Below are 19741 nucleotides of genomic sequence, written 5' to 3' on the forward strand. Positions count from 1 at the left end.
TAGCTATAGTGTTTTATTGCTATGTCCGAACGGAACTCTCGAGAGCGAAATCTTAATCGTAAAATATAATTATAACATAATGGAACGTCACGTAATTGGTCAAAATAATTTTAGATTCTACTTGACTTATAGAATAATAAAGTTGTAGAATTACGTGAAATTGCTTCTATATAATACTTTTGAAATTGGTATTTTCAATAATTTATACTTCATATTATAGTTTCATGATTTTATGAGGATTATCGCCATATCTATTCATTATTATTATCTAAGAAGTTTCGTTGTTTGTACTATGTATCTTCTTTTTTTATTCAAAAGGTCATTTAGTTGAATCTTCATTCTACTTATCATAGAAAATTGAGAGCAATACTGCTGATATATGGAGTCTGTGAGTAGAATACTTTTCAGTTGCCTGAAAACGTTTCTGCAGAAACGTAAGTGTCGATTCTCTAACTCGATTTGGCTTACGGGAGTTTGTATCGTTCAGTCACTGTAGCTTTATGCATTTTTTCCTTCAATAAACATTATTTCAAGAGTTTTTTTTTCAAGAGAACTTTTTTAAAACTATGTTTCTGAAAGTTATTGTCATTTATTTAGCATTATTGTGCACATATGTGCTAGGAACATCGGAGTCTTTGCAGTTTGTTGAGAAACTAAATGAGCGTACGACTAATTCATCAACATTTTGGTTTTTATACCGTTTATATACAGTGAAAAAGAATGACAGCCATATTGAGATCAGTAAGACGAACGAGAATTATGAAAAGGCCGAAATTCAGTGTACTGCAAAATTATATCCTGTTAAAGACCAAATAGCCGGGCGAATAAGAGTTGTACCCGGAGTTTACACGTTGCTCGTGTATGGCGTTGTAGACACTAAAGTTGTGGATCAAACGCGAAAAACTTATTATAAGGCATTGGTCATCGATCACATTAATTGCACCTACAACACTATCTCGTTGCCTTTGCAAGAGGTGCCGGTAGATTACCAAATTTTGCCGCCATTGGTACAAAACAACCTCTACGACTTCGATTTTTTCTATCCTAATAAGGAGTGCTCTCCATGTCAAATATTCGAAAATGCTGGTTATATCATGCCGAAACATCAGCTTAAACTTGATACCGAAAAACCGTCCAAAGCCATGCTATTGAAAAAAGCTCGATGGCCAAAAAAAAGTCCCTACGGTTATTTCTATGCTTACAATTTTGCTAACAAAACAGCTGTTATTAGATTTTTATCCAAAGAATATGAAATAATCAAGGAAAAGTTTGTTGGTCATCCGATCGATGCTGCCGATGCTTCTTATGTGAGTGCTTTGAACGTCTATTTCTCCGTTGCTTATAATTTTATACAATTGAAAATACTTGCGTGCTATGCATGTTGCTTTTAATGAAAATAGTATTTTGAAAATTATCAACGAAATTTTGATAAACTCCATTGACATTACAGTCACCTACAGACGACAGAACTTACATTGTCTTCTGCTACGGAAACGGGACTCAGGAAGTCTACTGCAGCCAGTACGACGATGACCTGATGATTCGCTTGGCTTATGCCATTCCTCTAGATGCTGAAACATATATTTCAGGAGTGACTGTCAAGGTCGATAAGCGAGGTCACTCGATGATTGCATTAGTGCGGTCGCCACTCAAGCAAAGAGATAAAACACATCGAGTGAGCTCTTTCATCTATGATAGCGAGGCTAAACTTAGAGCCGGTTCGTATGTTGCTGAGTTGGACTGCGAGTATCGACATTTTGATTTGGCTAGCTGGTTCTATGATTATGGGCGCAGACAAGAGTACTGCATTCACATCGCTGGAAGAAAAACTATTGAAAGCACGGATGCTCATGATATCGTCAAATGCCTTTTTTGGAACGAAGTGCATGAAATTCTGTATTGACGTAACTTTCATAACTAAATTTGATGTTTGTGCTATATCACAAAATAATTGTCAATTTGAAAACAATTCTGAGATATTGTAATTTTTTTGTTAATCAAAACTAACGCTTTGGTGAAATAAATCCGTGGAGCTCATTATGGAAATCGCGTTCGCCATTTACATATTAACTCTTTCAAATAGAGTGGCAATTTTATCCATTTTATATTTATAACTACTTTGTATTATACTATGACTGTGAAGTAAGTTTATCATATACGAGCAATCCCATGAGAAAAATGTCTTAATCAGAGTAAGTTTCTCCGACCATTAATTAACTAGCGTTTCCATCAAATGTTCACAGATTTGTGACGTTGATTTAGAATAGATAAAGAATAGTTAGTGATTTGGACGATAAAATGTAAAATTGTTAAGCATTAAAGGAAATTACAATATTTCGTGCTTTCTATATTTAAAATGCATTTTAGCTAATAAAATCTACTTTTTTTGTCCAAATGATTTTTACATTCAATATAACAAAGAAAAATCTAGTTTACCCAAAAATATCAATTAATGTACATTATTGACATTTAAAATAATTTGAAATTGGAAACCGATGACGTTTTTGCGTGACAGTTAAATACTTAAACATTGTTTGTTGCTTGTAAGTACACTGTGTAAGAATTATCGTAAAGGAATTAAGAAGAAAAAGAAAGTAAATGTCAAGGGCATTTTTACTCGTGTAGTGTTGCGGGAAGTCCGGCAAATTAAAAGTTAAGAACAAGGCTACAAGCGTCACTATGCTTGCATCAGCTGTTTCTTGGAAAGACTCGTTATATTTATTTAAGCTTCCATTAGTATAGATTCACTCAGTGATTTGTGTGAGACTAATATCACCAGTGTCACTACCAATAAAATATTTATCAACAAATACCGTATAACTTTCGAGAAAAAGGTTAATTTTTAAGTGATTTACATGCCACCTCTCTATTCCAATGTCACATGATATTGCTACACTATCTTCTCATTTGTCGAAGTTTTCGTAACGCAATTGAAAGCATAAATCGATTTGATGGAAAATAAATGTGTCGCTTGCGCAAGCGATTAAGTATAAAAATGACACGAGATATATGAAAGTTTGAGTCTACTAAAGAAAAGAAAAGATGTGAAAGTCGTGGAACGCACGGTGAGAATGCAATGCGTCGCGGAAGGCATAATTTTCGGGGGCCATAATCGGATGAAAGTGAACTAGACGCGTATAGTTGAGCCATCGTCAAGGTTGTGTGTTGTGCAGCAAGACCTACTTTCTACGACTTCTGGGGTGAGCCGGGCTTTCGATATCGCTTTTACTTATACTTAGCCCTCGGCGCACGCTCGATTCACTGATCAACTTTTAAAGCCGAGACAATATGCTGCCAGCTATAAACTCTTCTTCCTCCCTTCGCTCTCTAGCTGCTCGCTTGTTAGCAGTCTTTACCTTCGGCTTATTCTACTTTATTAGACTTGAATTTTCAACTGCGCTCGATGCCAGACCTCCGCGTCTTTATTAATTTTACAAATATTCTCTCCTTTATTTTTATTTCATCTCTTCGTCGATACAACCTTTTCTGCGTTTTGAGATTTTATTTCAAGAAAACTTACATTTTGGAGTGTTCCCATTTAATCGCCCTGGCATCAGGTGTTGAAGCGACGAGTAAAGTCGCACGAATCTTTTGAGACCATTCAGAAAGCTTTCACAGAAATGCACTGTTACTGTTCCATTACATTTAAAAATTTATCTCAAGTAAAAGACCAATTCTCCTGACGTGCAAAACATTAGTTTGTGTTTTAATACGTATATATGTATATAGTTGTATAGAGTATGTGCGTATGCATGGGAAAAATAAAGGTATTTATCAAATTATCTTTTTAAATAGTCCACAATTAAATATTTCAGCTGCTATTAATATATAAAATGGTGATGATTTATTGCTCTTGCCAACTTTATGTTTTTGACTTTCATAAAATGTTGCATCGTTAGATGTTATTAAAAAACGCTATGTGTTTATTTCCAACGTAAATCAGTAAATTGTGATTTTATGTTATGCTCCTTTTTTTCTGGATTTATTACAAATTCACTATAAATCGTAAATTTGCATTTACTGTCTTTCTACTTTGAAATAATATTGAAAATAACCAGGTACTGGACCTATTGATCAATTCCATCGAATTATTCTATTCAAACTATGAAATATATAAACTGCTCAGAGTTTTTTCCATTACATTTTCTGAATAATGTTTTTTATTACTATGTGCATTATTTTACAATTATTCGTTGTCTATAATAATGCAATGTCTGTATTTACACAAACAGCAAATACTCTTTAATAAACATGTATCAATTAATCAGATCACAATAAAAATCTAATAGTATAACAATAACTTTGTGTATATTCACTTATTTCGTCATCGTAATACCGATGCATCCGAAATAGGGAGTTGGAAAATTCCTATGTACAATGGACAAATTGAGCATCTACAATATAAAAGAACATTTGATAAAACTGATAAATTACAATCAAGTCCTCACTACAGCGTAATACATTCCTAACTCACATTAGTCACTTAACGAAAATTGACATTGTTGTAGGCTTTTCTTGCTGTCAAACGTGACCTTCCTCAACTTTAGTCTTGTCTCTTATTTCGTCCTGAGGTATACCCTGATATTCAGCAGCCTTTTTGGCGTCTTGTCGCCTATGTTCATCCTTTGTCATTATTGTCAAAATTAGTCCGAGAAGAAGAACCCCGCAAAATATCACATGCACCAGCACGTCACCATAGCATTCGAGCACTTTTTCCAGAACAAGGATGAGAATCACACCGTAAATATTGTTCGTAATGTTGAGAAGACCACCAGGTATCGCTTCTGACTCGGGATATGTGTATTCCGCCGCCATCTCGTAACCGAGGGCTAGATATCCCGACATGAAGAAACTGCAACAATTTTCACAATTCGAATATTTATTTTGTGCGTTTGATACATTAATTACTATTTCCAAACGATATTCAAAATCTGCTTGTCATATTTTAGTTTATCTCACTAACCGAAAACAAATCTATTACTTTGCTTTGGATTTTGCATTACCAGTGTTCTTTATTTAAGAAATAAACTAAACTTATTAAAAAAAAGTATTATTTTAAGTGCCGATGTGTTATTAAAATTAGTAAAAGTTATCCTTTTTTAAGAATACACTTTAACGTTTCTCATATTAATAACTGTTTTATTTTGTTCTTTCGATAGTTGTCATTACTCTGATAAACCTGCGTTAGATAAGATATATTGTTTGCATTTATTGTATTACCCAAGAAATATAGACGATGCATAAACCATCCATTCGACTTCCATAAATATGGCCACAGCAAAAAATATTTGGCCGAGAAAAGTTAAAAAGTAAACGATAACAGTCGTTAATCTGTAAAGAAGATAGAAAATATTACTCAATTAATAGTATGTATTTATCGATTCGTTTAATAGTATACGATTCGAACTTGAATTTATGAGTTTTATCGAGAATAATGCCAAATGTTATGGATCCAAACATGCCCGTAAGAGTAAGAAGCAGACCAATTCTTCCAGCACTTTGTTCGCCATTCTAATCAAATTAAAATCATATAAAAAGAACATTCTGCAGCGAAATACGTAAAGGCCTGTCTCGTTAACTTACTTTGAAATGTATAAGAAAAAGCTGATTGAGCATGGTACTGATAGCATTAAACGTGCCAACATTCAAGCCGTACGAATTGCAAAGTATGAGAAAACTTTTGTTGGTGAAAAGACGCTTCATTGACTCAATAAACTCTTCATTTGTCTGACTATGTTTAGTTTTCTGCAGAGCACGTGTCTCGTTGGGCGGTAGTTTTGGTTCTTCCTGGAAAACTATTTTCGATCGTTTATTTGACGATGAAAAATAATTTTTATTGAGTTGCAGAAGCTCAGAATTCATATTTCAAGACATTTATTGTCCCGAGCAACAACAATTGTAACTACCTACACAGAGTGCAGAGGATCAAGTTGATAGTAGCAGCGATAGCGAGGCTCATGGATAAGACAGAAAGATCAGATCCAATGTCATCCTTGTTGTCGTGATTTTTAACGATAACGGGTCCTAATAAGAACGACGCAGAAATGCCTAGTTGTGATCCGAAGATTCCCACAGATGTTGCCGTTGATATTTCATCTGAACCAAACCATTTTGCTCCTACTCGACCGGGCAGTGGTAGCATTATTGTCTAAAATGACGGTGAGAATTATGTTACAGTACAATAATTTTCCGAAAATTGTATTTTTATTAATCTAGATTCAGTCTAACATACACCAACCATATACGCTTTCTTATAGCACCATAAGTAAGTCTCATTTTGTAATTATTTTAAGGGCTTAACCTGAGGTACACGTATAATAATGAATCAGCTAGACATCAAGGTAAGTATAATACCAGAGAAATAGCTGCAACGGCTTGGCCAACGAGAGTCAAGTAGAATCTGTCCGGCGAGACTGACAGGGTCTTGATCCATGACCCCAAGCAGCATAGTGCACTACCAAGCACGATCGACCATCTCAGTCCAATTTTTTCCGACAAGTAAGTCACCGGGAATATGAATATCGCGTAGAGCAGCATGAAAATCATGGATGTGCAGTCGACCAGGAACATCGATACGTCGTAATACCTAGTTCATCAAGAATCATGATTCATTCGATTGTGTGTCGAATTTGATAAAGCGAAGCCACGATATTACGCTCGCGCGGAAAAGTTTCTCGCGTTGCATTTAGCGGAGATGCGCGGCTTTAAGATGCAAACAATTTTACTCTTGTGAATCGTAAAATTGATCAGCGGCATAATTTATTTCAGGCTTATCAATCAAACAGAATAAGCCCTAAGTCTTTTTATCGCGCCAAGCTTACGTTCAATGATAGCTCAAGTGTAACCTAGATATCAGCGTCAATGGTCCCACTGACACGTACTATTATAATATATACACTTTTTGGTTTTTTTACATTGCGGGATGCAGTGAGGCAAGTGAAATCAAACGAAGTTGGAAAAGTCATGCGAGAAAATCAGTGAAATTTAAAAGACTTACTTAGCTATGATGTTGGAAACAATGGAATACTGAATCCATTGGCTGCAGACAAGACCCGCGTAGAACATGTAAAGGCCAAGCATGAGCCATCTTCTCTTGTAAACTTTAATCTGGAGTACGGACTGTTGTGGTTGCGATTGCTGCAGCTGCACTTGACTTTTCTCTTCGGTGCAGATCCTTGCCAATTCGCTCGTCATCGCGCTCCCACACGTCTGATTACTACGCGCACAAATTTACTTCTGCATGATAGACATCGAAAAACAAGCGCGGCGTTTCTGTTTGACCGCGAATTTGCTTATCAGCGTGACGAAAATTTCACTACACGCGTCTTCTCTCTTTCTCGTTTTCTCTATGTATGTGCTGCAGGATAATGTCGCTATCGCTACGTTTTTTTTAACAAAGACGCACGTGTATAAAATTAGCAGATGGCTCAGTTTTCAAATTTAGAAGCCTATCTTGATCAACAGCAAAGTATTCTTCTGCGCAGTGATCAAAGTGTGTACTCGCGTCAATGAATTTAGCGATGACAGTCCCGTCTGGTGTCTATAGAATCGAACAATTATTTGAATATTTATGAAGTTTGATTTTGCATTTGATCAACATATCCATGCCAAATAAGTTCAAGATATAGGGCTTACGGCAGCATCGGGAGATTGGGATGCATGGATTTTATGAAAATGATGCATCCATTAATAGCCGATCGTCGTGCTATTTTTTCCCGCAACTTTTCCTCGATGTCGATTCGCTTATTTTCACAAATCTTAAAATGTTTGCACGAATGACTAAACCAGTTACTCGTAATCGCGGTTCTCAAATAACTCGTATGGATAGATAAGACGAAAAAATCGTGAAACATCGTCGACCTGCTGTAATCATAGTCGCAATCCATGATAAATACTATTTATAAATTACTTATAATAATCATTGTGCAAAATATCCTGGCTAATCTCATTCAATTTGTATCATACTGTGGTTATAGAAATGGCTATGACGGAAGAATAAAGCAAAAACGAAAAACTCGATTAAGAAACGAACATCTTTTTATATATTATTATAACTATAAAATACATAAATGTTACTATTCTATACTCATCTATACGCGATATTTTTTTAATTATAGAAATAAAATAAAATTCTCAGTAGTCGGATTACTCATTAACGATTTCATCGTTCGTCAATAGTTGTACGCTCATTGTGTTTTTCGCATACCTATGAATCAACAGTTTACTTACCTATCGAATTATCGATTGCGACGGACTCATTCATTTTCTAATCCAATAAAAAATGAACTATTCACTTGACCGTGTGCAAATGAAGTCCGAAATCAAGCTCCAAAGTCCGGGCTCGAAAGTAAAAAAAACTGTTTGCAGACTTTCGGCGAATCAATCAACAAGTAGCCACCCGGGGGCGAACAGTCGAGACAAGAAAAAAAATAGATCTGATCTTCCCCTCCTCATTAGTACACGCGGCACGACAAACAGCAGCCTCCGACTGGCAGTGATTTTCCAAGCGCAGGACATTGCGCATCGAGGGGAAGCTGACAAAGCGTCGCGAGGGGTTGCTTGTCTTGAACGCCAGTCGAGCGACGAGCGTCGAACAGGGTGCTCGTGCTCTCTCTCTCTCTCTCTCACACACACACTTATTTTATAATAATTATCAAACGGTAAGGCTTGGGCTTGTGGGCTTCTATAATTTGATAGATACGTTTTGTCGTTAAGTCAATCGAGTGATTATTTGAGTGTCTGCATGATGGTTTCTTGAAGCAGCGAAATAAATAGGAAGAATTTGCATTATTTCTCGCACAATTTAAGTGAATTACTATCGTATTTCACAGTAGCAAATGGAAATCATATGTTCATTTATCAATATCGGTTTTGGAGTTTAATATTTGCTTGCGAAGAAAAATGTTAGGTTTAATTGCTATCTGTACAAAGCAATAGTCAAGCGTTACGCTTTTATATCATCTATTGGGAGCTATATGTACATAATTAAGTTACTTGGTATTGATTTTAGATTTTAAAGTTTACGTCTACAAGTAAGACTTGAATTTGCAAAAGTTTTAGGTCGCGTAACGTTAGTAAATATTTTTTAACTTTACATTAACAATGCAATTACCAGTGCTTTTTTATTTACATAACACTTGTGTTATAATACATATAAATACATCTGATTGGTCTGCTTACCAATAAATTTATTCTTAATATCTGTTGTTAAAATTTTACTTTTATTTGACTCTGGCAACTAGTAATTCTGTAACCATAGTCGCTGTAACTATAAAATATTAAAACTTAATTATAAAGATTTTAATAGCCTAGAGATAATAAGATGATATAAGGGAAAGTAAATAAAGCATTTGAAATTGTTAAAAGCTAAATAATAAAATAGCTAAAATTTTAGAAGCCGAAAAGCAACTATGAAGTTTACACGAGAACATTGCAAGAACCAAACTCAGAAAATTCAGCGCTGACCAAACCGTAACCGGATAATATCAAACAAACAATAGAGAAAATTGAAAAGAGAAAAGATGGTGATAAAAAAAGTGTGAGAGTAAACGATGGCGGACAAGTTGCACGAGTACGAGGGTTTGTCGGGTCGGGTTCACGGGATTCGCGACAAGGCCCGCGAGAAGTGGGATGAGTGGAAGGAGTTCAAGAGCGCGATACCTACCGACCGAGGCCTCGAAGGAGTGATAAGCCACCTCCGAGGACCACCCAAGCTCGAACGCACCCTCGACGACTATGCACACCTTTACAGGTAATCAACCTTCGCGACTTTTAGATAAGAACTAACGCGTAAGTGTTAGGTCTTGCTCTCTTTTTCCAAAACCGGCCTCTCTTTCTCTCTCTACATTACGTAAGCTGCAACTGCATAGCTAAGCGCGATAGCTTTACTATTATATCACTGTTCTATTGCAGCAATCCTATTGAGATGTCTTTACTTGCCAGAAGTGACAATCGCATTATATAGCTTTCTGACACTCGCGCAGTTCGCATTTAACAACGCCGTTTGGTCTATATTTCAGTCTTGCTGCGGTAAATGTTAACGTTACTTTTCAAACGAGTACATCATTTGAAAATTAAACGTAAGCACGTACATTGAAAAAATTACCTTCGCCGATGTTTTTTCATGCGATTTTAATTTGCCAGTAACGAAACCACGTTATGCTAAATTAGCACTGAAAGCTAAAAGCTACTGAATTTTTTCTAAAACTACAATATTACGTTAGTTGTCAAGTTCAATGTCAAGTAAATAGATGATTAGCAGCGCTAAAAGATATAGTATAGCAGCGAACTCATTGATAAAACGTTTTTTTGTTCTTCGAGCGATTCTACTAATCACTCGAGATACGGCAGTTTACAACGATAGTGGCGCAGTGAAATAGTTTATCTGCGCGCCTGTCTATTTTTTCTACCTACTTTACGTAATTGCAACAACATTTTTACTAACGTGTCCATATTTTTGGTAGTGACAGTAGAATATCGAATTAAAAAGCTGCTCAGTAATGTAAAACTTTGCTCTATATTCGGAATAAAGTGGGATTCGTGATATTACAATATGGCGCTGAGGTATTATTGGCATGCTACATACGAGTTGCGAAATATAATAGATAGCACTATGGTGTGGATATATGTGTATTCTGAACAACTTATTGATCGCTAAAGTCATCTGAGACGTTTCCGATCTATTCGCAGCTGTTGCCATGTAGGACATGTCAGCTCGATGCCAACGACTGAATGTATATTTATTTGAAAAGAAAAAGCAAATTTTGCGGACGAGCTGAGGGCAGCACTGCGAACGGATAATCCGAAGGGAGATGTAATAAATTTACCATGACTGGACGTGGCTGTGTATACGCAGGAGGAAGACGCGATGGGAGTTGGTGCGAGTGTCAGCTGCGGTGATGGGTATCGAGTTCTCGTATGCCGCAGAGACGGCCTTCGTCTCGCCGACGCTACTGAAGATCGGCGTTGATCACCAGCACATGACATTGGTCTGGGCGCTGAGCCCGTTGATGGGCTTCTTCGTGACCCCGATACTTGGCAGTGTTAGCGATCGCTGCCGGCTCAAGCAGGGACGTCGCAGGCCCTTCATACTACTTCTCGCTATCGGAGTGTTCATCGGTACGTGTGTGCGCTCACAAAGCGGATTTCTTCGTCGACTCCTCCTTTCATGTGCGATTTTGTCGATCGGAGCCACTGATCGCCACTCCGCGCTAAGTACCAAACCAGCTTACAGCGCTTTCACGTTACGCTCGTCTGTTCGAAGGATTGATTCTGGTGCCGAATGGCGAGTCGATGGGTTACGCCTTCGGCGACACTCGTTCCAATTTCACAGCAGTACTCGGTCATCGGACAACAGCCAAAGTCGCCACGACCAGTAGCTTGCCGCCGCCGTCGCCACCGAGCTCGCATCCCTGGGGCATATTTTTCACCATTCTCGGTACAGTGTTGCTTGACTTTGACGCCGATGCTTGCCAGAGCCCATCCCGAGCTTATCTACTTGACGTTACCCTGCCAGGTATGTGCTAACAGTCTCTTTCGGCGAGTACGCCTCACTCGCGCCATAAGTATGCGTGTGTCCAGCATATGCTAATGAGCCTAAGATTTTATGGCGTTGCGTGATCGCGATCAAGTCGTCGACGTAAAAATGACGCTGTGGTGTACGTTGTTCACTGTTCATTTTAATCATATTGTAAAAAAGGTTGTTTTTGCAGTTAGTCGAAAGCATGACCATCGGGATATTGCGCGAATGTCAACACCTTATTGAGCCAATGAAAAAAATAATTAGAAATTGATTACTTATCGACGGAGTATATCCTTGCCTACATAGTGCGATTAATGATAAAGCTCATGCGATTTTGCGTTATAAATGATTATTGCCTTTTCGAAATAACTTGTTGAATTTTCATATGTTAATTTGATATAACTCCGACGTTGAAATACGCCGAGTACGATATACGAGTAGTACAAAAAGAAAGTTAGACGGAAACAAATTATTACGATTTCAATTAATTATTTATTTTTATTTTTATGGCTCATTGACCGTTGAATAATTGAAAGAGTTTGTAAAAACTAGTTATCCTCATAATAAGCTTGGTCAATGAAATTTAATTCTTCCTCGCTTTGCTCTTCTTCTTGAGTGGGTCTAGTAGTTTCTGGTAGCGATGGAGGTAGTGTTGTTGGTATTGTTGATGGAGGTGGTGGAGTAGGCTTTGGTGGACGAACTCCTCTAACCTCTACCGTAAAGTTGAGCCCTTGGTTTCGAGGTGCCTTGAAGTACAAAATAACTGCAGGGTGGCCAAGTCCACCGACCAGTACGGAAGCGCTGGCATTGCTGGTGATATTGTGGTCGATGGCCCGAATACTCGTGATATTTGAACCGTCACCGAAGGCAACCATGGCCACTTGTTTAAATGGCCTGGGCTTTCGAATCACAGTTGCGTTCTTAATAGAATGATCATTGGGTACTGGACCACCGAGGTTCAAGTCCCCTGCGAGAACGAAGGTTACCGCTATCGTAGCGAACAAAGCAATGACAAGAGTCTGTGCCATTGTTACTTCCTGAAACAAATTCGTTGGTGATTTTAAATTTTACTTGTGATTTTGCAATTTTATTTTACTATTCAAAATGTTTTTCAATAGCTCGTAGTTGAGATATCAAGAATCGCTGTTTAACTTGTTTCTTTCAGTTGCAATGGATCTCATTTTTGATCATTTCACGACATGAGATTTTTCAAATACTGCAGTCTAACAGTTGTCTATACTCAGATTTTACTCCAATGATCTTACTTTTAAAATTACTTGAATCTATAACTAGAAAAAACCAAATTGAGTTCAAATCTAAATATGGAATATAGATTCTGATACATTGTGTAAGGTACTTTAATTAAATCAAGTTATAATGTATTGCCATCAACCTTATTATTATCAAAAAATAAGTTTCAGTTTTTAATTTATGAAAATCACACTTTTGTAATTCATCAACGGTATTTTTATTTCATTAAAAAATTATAGTCAATACTTCACTACGTAGACATTGACTAATAATATAATTTCAAAATAGTTTTTTATTTATTAAGCAATATACAAGTCACCTATTCAGTATCTTATTCAATAAAAATAAATTAACCAATTTCGATAACGTGATCTGACTTGTATTTATTAAAAATAATTTGTAATAAAATTAAACAGAAATCTTAAGTTATTTTAAAACGTACTTGAATCAGTAATAGTAAAAAGCAGTTATTAATTCATACCTCTGGATACGAATGCAATGAAAATTATTACACGACACCTCCAACTGCCTTTGCTATCCTATGCTATTGCTTTTATACCAAATGATTTCTTATCAAAATATCGTAGATCTGATGGCGATTCAGTTATTTTTGAGCTCTGATTCATCCAATGATAATGTCGATGTTGATTCTAGTAATTACGATGGTACGATATTTTACTTAGAATAAAACCTTATATACAAAAAGATTATACTACGGTGAATAACAGATACAGCAATTTATGTAGAAATGCATAAGCTGCGATAAAAACAAATTCTGTTATAAAGAAATACTTAAATTAGTTCACATTATCAATGCAATCAGTAGCTGCATTTATCTTTTTTTGTCAGTAGGTGTTACGGTCACAGAAAATTAAATAGCAATTTTAACTTTCCTTTTTCAATTATTAAATTTTCTATGACTAATTCCCTGACAAAAGTGCGTTGACTCGTTACTGTTTTGTAGAAATTTTCTAGTTAAAAGTACACTCTTAATTTTATAATTAATAGTACTATAAGATATCAAAAGAATTATAACACTCAAGTCCACTCCCTACTTTCTACCTAACTTCCTTGCCCTTGGGATGTTGAAATCAGCTGAAAACTGATATTATTAAAAATGATAACATTATACGTCATGTTTTTTCTACATTTCGGCGTTTATAAAAAACGAAAAGTTATATCAAAACAAAAGTAAATTAAAATATAGTTTTAAAAGTATTTTTTGACGTAGAATCTGACTTGGAGCTCTCATCAAATTTTGTTTTTCATGAAATCTCAAAATATGATGAACAACTGTCTTCTTATTTGTTAGTTTTAGTTATTTTATGAACATAAAAACGGGTGTCGCAAACTTCGGCGTTGATTACATTTCTGATTTAAGATAGTATAATAATATGAAAAAATTGAAAGCGTACCAAATAGAAAATTTCTGTAAACTATGAGGCTTGTTCAGTAATACTACTCTACATTACTTTAAAACATGAAGTGTTGGAAAAAAATGTTAGTTTTTATTTTTAATCTCTACTATAGAAAGATTAGATTTTTCATTGAGAGTTGGACCCCAAAATTAAACCCCTAAATCATGAATACAATATTGTTTTACTTGTGTCAATAAATTTTCACTCAATACTTTTATCAAATAAGTATTATAATTAACCTGCGTAATGTATATTTTCAGCTCTCTGTGACATAGTAGTAGATTGATTAAAATTCTTATTTGTGAAGACAATGAAAGGCACAAATATTTAAGGAATATACATATATTTCTTTTTATTCGATAGTAATAAGAAAGTTGAATATATGTAATTAAAAGAGCTGAACTTCAAACTCATAAATATCTTCGTATTAATCTTCATCGGAAGGTAGTGGTGGTGGTGGTGGTGATGATGAATGATGGCCCGCTGGTGGTCCATGATGAGGTGGTGATGGTTTCGGTGGCGTCGGTGGTGGTTTCACACCGCGTGCGATGATCGTAAAGTTGAGACTTTGTTGAGGTGGTGATCGTAAGAACACAACAGCGAGTCGATGGCCAACACCACCAAGAGTAATTGAAGCGGTTTGATTATTCAGCACGTTACGGTCGGTGATGTTGATACTCGAGATGTTGTGGCGATCGACGATCGGGATGATTAATTTTTGAGCACGTTTAGTTGGCCCGTGGTTGATTGTTATGTTGCGAATTACGTAATCGTTTGGCAAGCGACTGCCCAACACAAGGTCGTTGCCCAAAACTACGCTTGTACTGGCGATCGTAAAAGTCACAAACACAAGCACTCGAACGAATGTCATTTTCAATAATACTGAAAATTAATGATTTATTCATTGTGTTAGTGTTTGTATAAAGAAATTAGCAATGAAATTTTTCAATGTCATTGATCATTAAAGCGTTCAACCTATGAATTTCGAAATAAACATGTCCGTTTGATAATTAAAAATAATTAAAAAAAGATATTCAGCGCTGGCAAGAAAGAACAAATAATATGGATGGTGACATTAACTAAGATACTAACTTGTTTCTACAGTCCGCAAAATTGTATTCACTTGTAACTATGATATTCTCATCCGAGTATGTGCTTTTATAGTGCAATTATTTATTCTTATCAATAAGCTTCTAGTAAATCTTATATTTATCATTTTCCGTTGATGCAAAGTTTTTTAATGATAGTGAAAATTGCTCGATTTCTTTGTACTAAATATTAGATGTCACACAATAATATACATACTTGTTGAAAAGAGAAAAGACATCATTGAGCTATAGCTAAGTAATACCCAATAGTGTAAAAGAGACGTACAAAATGTATGCGAGTCTCGATGTTTAAAATCTCACGAATAATTATTAACATAAACATACAATCCTTTATTATGTATATATATTTTAAGATAAAAATAAATAACTAGTCTTTAACATTAACTGTTGTTTTAATATTTCTAGAGGATCACGCCAGAGGTCTAAGCACATTCACAATAATGGCAGGCTTGGGAGGTTTCATGGGTTACGGTTTGGGTGGCATCAATTGGGACGCCACTGCTATCGGCATAGCATTAGGTGGCCACCTGCATGCTGTTTTTACTCTCATCACCATCATCTTTGTCTTTTGTGTCGCCAGTACACTCACCAGCTTCAAAGAGATACCACTTGACTTCTTAGAAAGCGACGCGTGTAGACAGCAATTGCAGCAAAAGGTTATTTAACGATTTATTTATTGCTGTGGTTGGAAATTAATTACAATGTTTATGTTCCTAAATACTTTCTTCGTGAAATCTGATTTGTTGCAGTTTCTACGTATTAATGTGACTACTAAAATAATATATTCTTTATATAAAACGCATTTCATGCAGCTTGGTGTAATAAAGCGCATAAAGAGATTAGACAAGTGTAGATTATTCCAGTTGTCTATATTTCAAATGTAATAACGCTTTTAAATGTCAATCTTCAGTTGGAGGACGAGCGGCGGGAGAATGAAAAGGAAAAAATCGCTGGCGACGATTCCCATTCTTACGGAACACTCGGAAATGAATCGGAAATTAACAGTGACCAAGTTGAGGTGAGCTAATTGAATATTCTATCAAGTGGTATGCGATTTGAAAATAAAATGTTTTCTGGTGCTTTCTGGAATCGAAAGTGGTTAATCGCCTCGTTTAGTCTTTTTATCAGCGTAATAAAAATACTAATAATACTTTACTTTCTCAGAATAACAGTTGCATTATAAGCTTATCAATCATTATTGATTTGTCGATAAATTTCCATTTCTCGAAATTCATGCGATTCAAGAAAAATCTTTTCGCTCGGTGTATTAAACCTAATGATCTACAATACAGACTTAGTTATAATTTTGAAAGATTTGTAATATATTTTTCTAAGAATCAAAATTTAACGTAATAATTCAATCATTTATATATTTTTACGGATTCTTTTGGCAGTGATATCACGTAAAAGAAATTGAAATGTTGATTTTTGTTGCTGCTCCTAGGAAATTCCAATGAAGCCTATGCCGGAGGAAACGATTCGCAAACCTGGCGGAGTGCCATTGATCCCAGATGTGCAGCCAACTATCGAGGATGGCTACGCATCTTTGAATGCCGAAGGGGCAGCCAATCCAAAAGCGACGATTCGCGAATATCTGACTTCTATAATTTACATGCCGCACAGTATGAGAATGGTGTGCCTAACTAATTTGTTTTGCTGGATGGCACACGTGTGTTATTCGCTTTATTTCACGGATTTCGTCGGTGAAGCGGTCTACGACGGCGATCCTAAGGTGCTGTTCACAAATCATAATTTTTATAAGTAGTACAATGAGAAATTGAAAATTGTTAAAGAAACAGTTTTGATGATTACCAATGTCTACTTTGCCAATAACATGAAACAACTCATTTTGATATATAAAATTAATTATGTTTGTAGGCTCCCGAAGGATCGATAAAGCGTGAATTATACGAATCTGGGGTGAGATTTGGTTGCTGGGGAATGTCCATGTACTCGTTGTCCTGCGCCTGCTATTCCTTGGTTATCGAGAAGCTTATTGAACGATACAAGTACGATCGATTTCGTTGTTTGAATTAGCACTAATCTGAGAATAATTATTGGTGATTTTTTGCAGGGCAAGGAAAGTTTACATTTGCGGCCTATTGTTTTACAGCTGCGGTATGATGTTGATGGCTTTGACGAGACACCCGGCTAGTGTCATTATATTCTCATGGACTGCTGGTGTCATGTATTCGACGCTCTTCACTATGCCGTATTTGTTGATCGCACATTATCATGCTTCCGGCACAGTAAGTCCAAAAACATTTCGTTCCGATTCCCTAACAAAATTTGGTGAGATATTCTTTAGATTCGGTCACGATAGTGACTTACGTGATCGTTTCCCACTGATGCAAATGAAAAAGGCGATACGTTATCTACGCTATCAGTGGTCGATTACGACAGATAGTACGGTCACTATATCTTTATTGACTAATCTAAAAGTGCTCGTAAAGCCTTTCTTTGTGTTTTGCTGAAAAATCATGTCGCATGAGATAAGTACGTATTTTTGCCTTAACTCTGGAGTTTGATGTAATCAAGTTTGTAAATAAAAATAAATTGATGATTAATACGACATCGATCGTTGAATTCTTTACTATTTTGTCTAATTTTCAACGTAATTTACTATTTTAACTAATAAATCATTTAACTAATAAACATTACGAAAGCATTTTTACGAAATTTCGCAAGGTTTCATGAACAATTTTCTTATAATTTTTAGAATGATTGTTATACTTATGTAAATATCTATCACATTGAGCTACTCATATCGTCGCAAAAATATGAAAAAAAGGAACCATTAATAATTTATGTTCATCGTTCATAACATTTACAAGAAAATCAACGAACAATAACAATTAATGTTCGTAGTTCGAAGTGACAGCCGAAGGAGAAGCCATTCACGCGGAAGGTGTTCGTGGCCTTGGAACAGACGTCGCTATTGTTTCGTCAATGGTGTTCCTCGCGCAGTTTATGCTATCCTGTTGCCTCGGCACTATCGTCCGTATCGTAGGCTCTACTACTGCAGTCGTATGCGTCGCCAGTACACTTGCCGCTTGCGGCGCTCTTTCCGCCACTCAGATCATGTATCTTGATCTGTAATTACCATGACAATGTAAATGTACTTTTGACAATAAGATTGAACTTTCAATGTAACTCTGTAAATTTCATTTGAACTTATCGGTCAGACGATTCGCGAAAATCCTATTGCATTTGCAGAAATAACATTTTCGTATGATGGCACGTCCGAATTTCCGGTATAATTTTGCTACACATCATTGTCAATAATTTTTATTGAGTTCTGTGTATGAAAGCAATTGTCCAGCATTGCAAAAAATATGAAATGTTCATCAAAAAGCGTATATTATAAATAGAATAATTTTCTCACGATAAAAAATTTTCAGAATTTGGAATAAATTTGTATCGCAATATTTATATCACGACAAAAAATAAAATTTTGAATTTGGAAGAAATTTATATCGCACACGATAAAACCAAATCAATAATTCTAATTAACACGATGGAACTCAATCAAAGAATGCCTTTGAAAGAGTTTGATAAAAATTAATGATTTTTAAAGGGATGAGTCTTCCCATATAAATATTAGTTTCTATTCAAGCAATATTTCATGTATAATACCGTTAAACATCTTCCGCAAAAGAGTAGATATTTTATTTAAAAATGTACGAGCTTAGCTCAACAGATTATACTACTCACGCGATTCACTGAAAATATTCAAGGAAATCGAATTCGGACGTCCATGTATTTATTTATGAGCAAATTTGAGGTGTGCTGTGTTATGCTACGAATTTATAATTATTGTATTATATATTTTCTTAGATCGCGAAGACACTGAAAAGGGATAAAGAAAAACGTTTTGTTTTTCTCTATATCGTTATTTAGTTTACCATAAGAAATGAATCACAGATTTCCCGGAGATAAGAGATATGTTTATTTTATTAGACAAAAATACTAATTAGTGAAAGATTTGTCTGAAAAGCATAGTCGTAAAAAATACGTCTATAGAAAAGTTACTTTCGTCAATATTTCATAAAAATTGTGTTCGTGATATATTTATTTGAAAAATGAGAAGTTATCAGCGTACAAATTAATATTGTTATCATTATCGTCATCATGTATGCCAAAAAAATTATGTCGGACGAAATGATGTAACACGAGAGGATATTCATGGGTATACATGCATTTATTTATGCATATGTGTAAAATGTAAATATACAAGTAGTCCTGAATTGAATCGGAATAAAGAAATGTATTCTTCGTACTTTGAAAAGTTCATTTATTTCAATAGTGAATATAACAACTACAAATCTCGTAGTAAGTGCAATTACTTTATTTATCGCACGTTTTATAATATATATTTCTAATTAAAGTCATAAATCCGTCGTCATAATCACACCATCACCCTGTAATTTTTTTTAATTTGC

At 35.5% G+C, this 19741-nt stretch overlaps 4 protein-coding genes across 10 annotated transcripts; 2 read left to right on the top strand and 2 right to left on the bottom strand.

Moving 5' to 3' along the window:
* The first annotated feature begins 432 nt into the window (after positions 1-432).
* Positions 433-2305, top strand: LOC131666394 (uncharacterized). Its single transcript, XM_058939035.1, has 2 exons — positions 433-1307; positions 1451-2305. The coding sequence occupies exons 1-2, from the start codon at positions 567-569 to the stop codon at positions 1901-1903; spliced, it is 1194 nt and encodes a 397-aa protein (XP_058795018.1). The 5' UTR covers positions 433-566; the 3' UTR covers positions 1904-2305.
* A 1106-nt stretch (positions 2306-3411) lies between these two features.
* On the bottom strand, positions 3412-10926 carry LOC131666312 (heme transporter FLVCR2-like). 5 transcript variants are annotated; one of them, XM_058938868.1, is made up of 9 exons: positions 10827-10926; positions 9181-9268; positions 6998-7216; positions 6355-6586; positions 5911-6148; positions 5584-5795; positions 5408-5511; positions 5221-5331; positions 3412-4852 (listed from the first exon to the last, which is right to left on the bottom strand). In XM_058938868.1, the coding sequence occupies exons 3-9, from the start codon at positions 7192-7194 to the stop codon at positions 4522-4524; spliced, it is 1425 nt and encodes a 474-aa protein (XP_058794851.1). In that variant the 5' UTR covers positions 7195-7216; positions 9181-9268; positions 10827-10926; the 3' UTR covers positions 3412-4521. The 5 variants fall into 5 exon arrangements, with proteins under 5 accessions (XP_058794851.1, XP_058794848.1, XP_058794852.1 ...); XM_058938865.1 differs by lacking the exons at positions 9181-9268; positions 10827-10926 and adding an exon at positions 10106-10183 and having other exon boundaries at positions 3412-4394; positions 4475-4852; XM_058938869.1 differs by lacking the exon at positions 9181-9268 and having other exon boundaries at positions 10827-10866.
* Positions 8565-19736, top strand: LOC131666311 (proton-associated sugar transporter A). Of its 3 annotated transcripts, none has more exons than XM_058938862.1 (10): positions 8565-8660; positions 9395-9751; positions 10856-11118; positions 11264-11437; positions 15705-15955; positions 16210-16317; positions 16744-17031; positions 17178-17308; positions 17374-17548; positions 18168-19736. In XM_058938862.1, exons 2-10 carry the CDS (start codon positions 9552-9554, stop codon positions 18396-18398), a joined length of 1821 nt encoding a protein of 606 aa, XP_058794845.1. In that variant the 5' UTR covers positions 8565-8660; positions 9395-9551; the 3' UTR covers positions 18399-19736. The 3 variants fall into 3 exon arrangements, with proteins under 3 accessions (XP_058794845.1, XP_058794844.1, XP_058794846.1); XM_058938861.1 differs by having other exon boundaries at positions 11264-11515; positions 18168-19733; XM_058938863.1 differs by lacking the exons at positions 8565-8660; positions 9395-9751 and adding an exon at positions 10356-10563 and having other exon boundaries at positions 11264-11515; positions 18168-19732.
* LOC131666313 (uncharacterized) lies at positions 11991-13410 on the bottom strand. The gene is made up of 2 exons (XM_058938870.1): positions 13254-13410; positions 11991-12558 (listed from the first exon to the last, which is right to left on the bottom strand). The coding sequence occupies exon 2, from the start codon at positions 12547-12549 to the stop codon at positions 12070-12072; it is 480 nt and encodes a 159-aa protein (XP_058794853.1). The 5' UTR covers positions 12550-12558; positions 13254-13410; the 3' UTR covers positions 11991-12069.
* Positions 19737-19741: the final 5 nt, after the last annotated feature.

Source organism: Phymastichus coffea, unplaced genomic scaffold (assembly GCF_024137745.1).
Source record: "Phymastichus coffea isolate CEN01 unplaced genomic scaffold, Cenicafe_Pcof_1.1 PCOF00058, whole genome shotgun sequence".
Classification (NCBI taxonomy): domain Eukaryota; kingdom Metazoa; phylum Arthropoda; class Insecta; order Hymenoptera; family Eulophidae; genus Phymastichus; species Phymastichus coffea.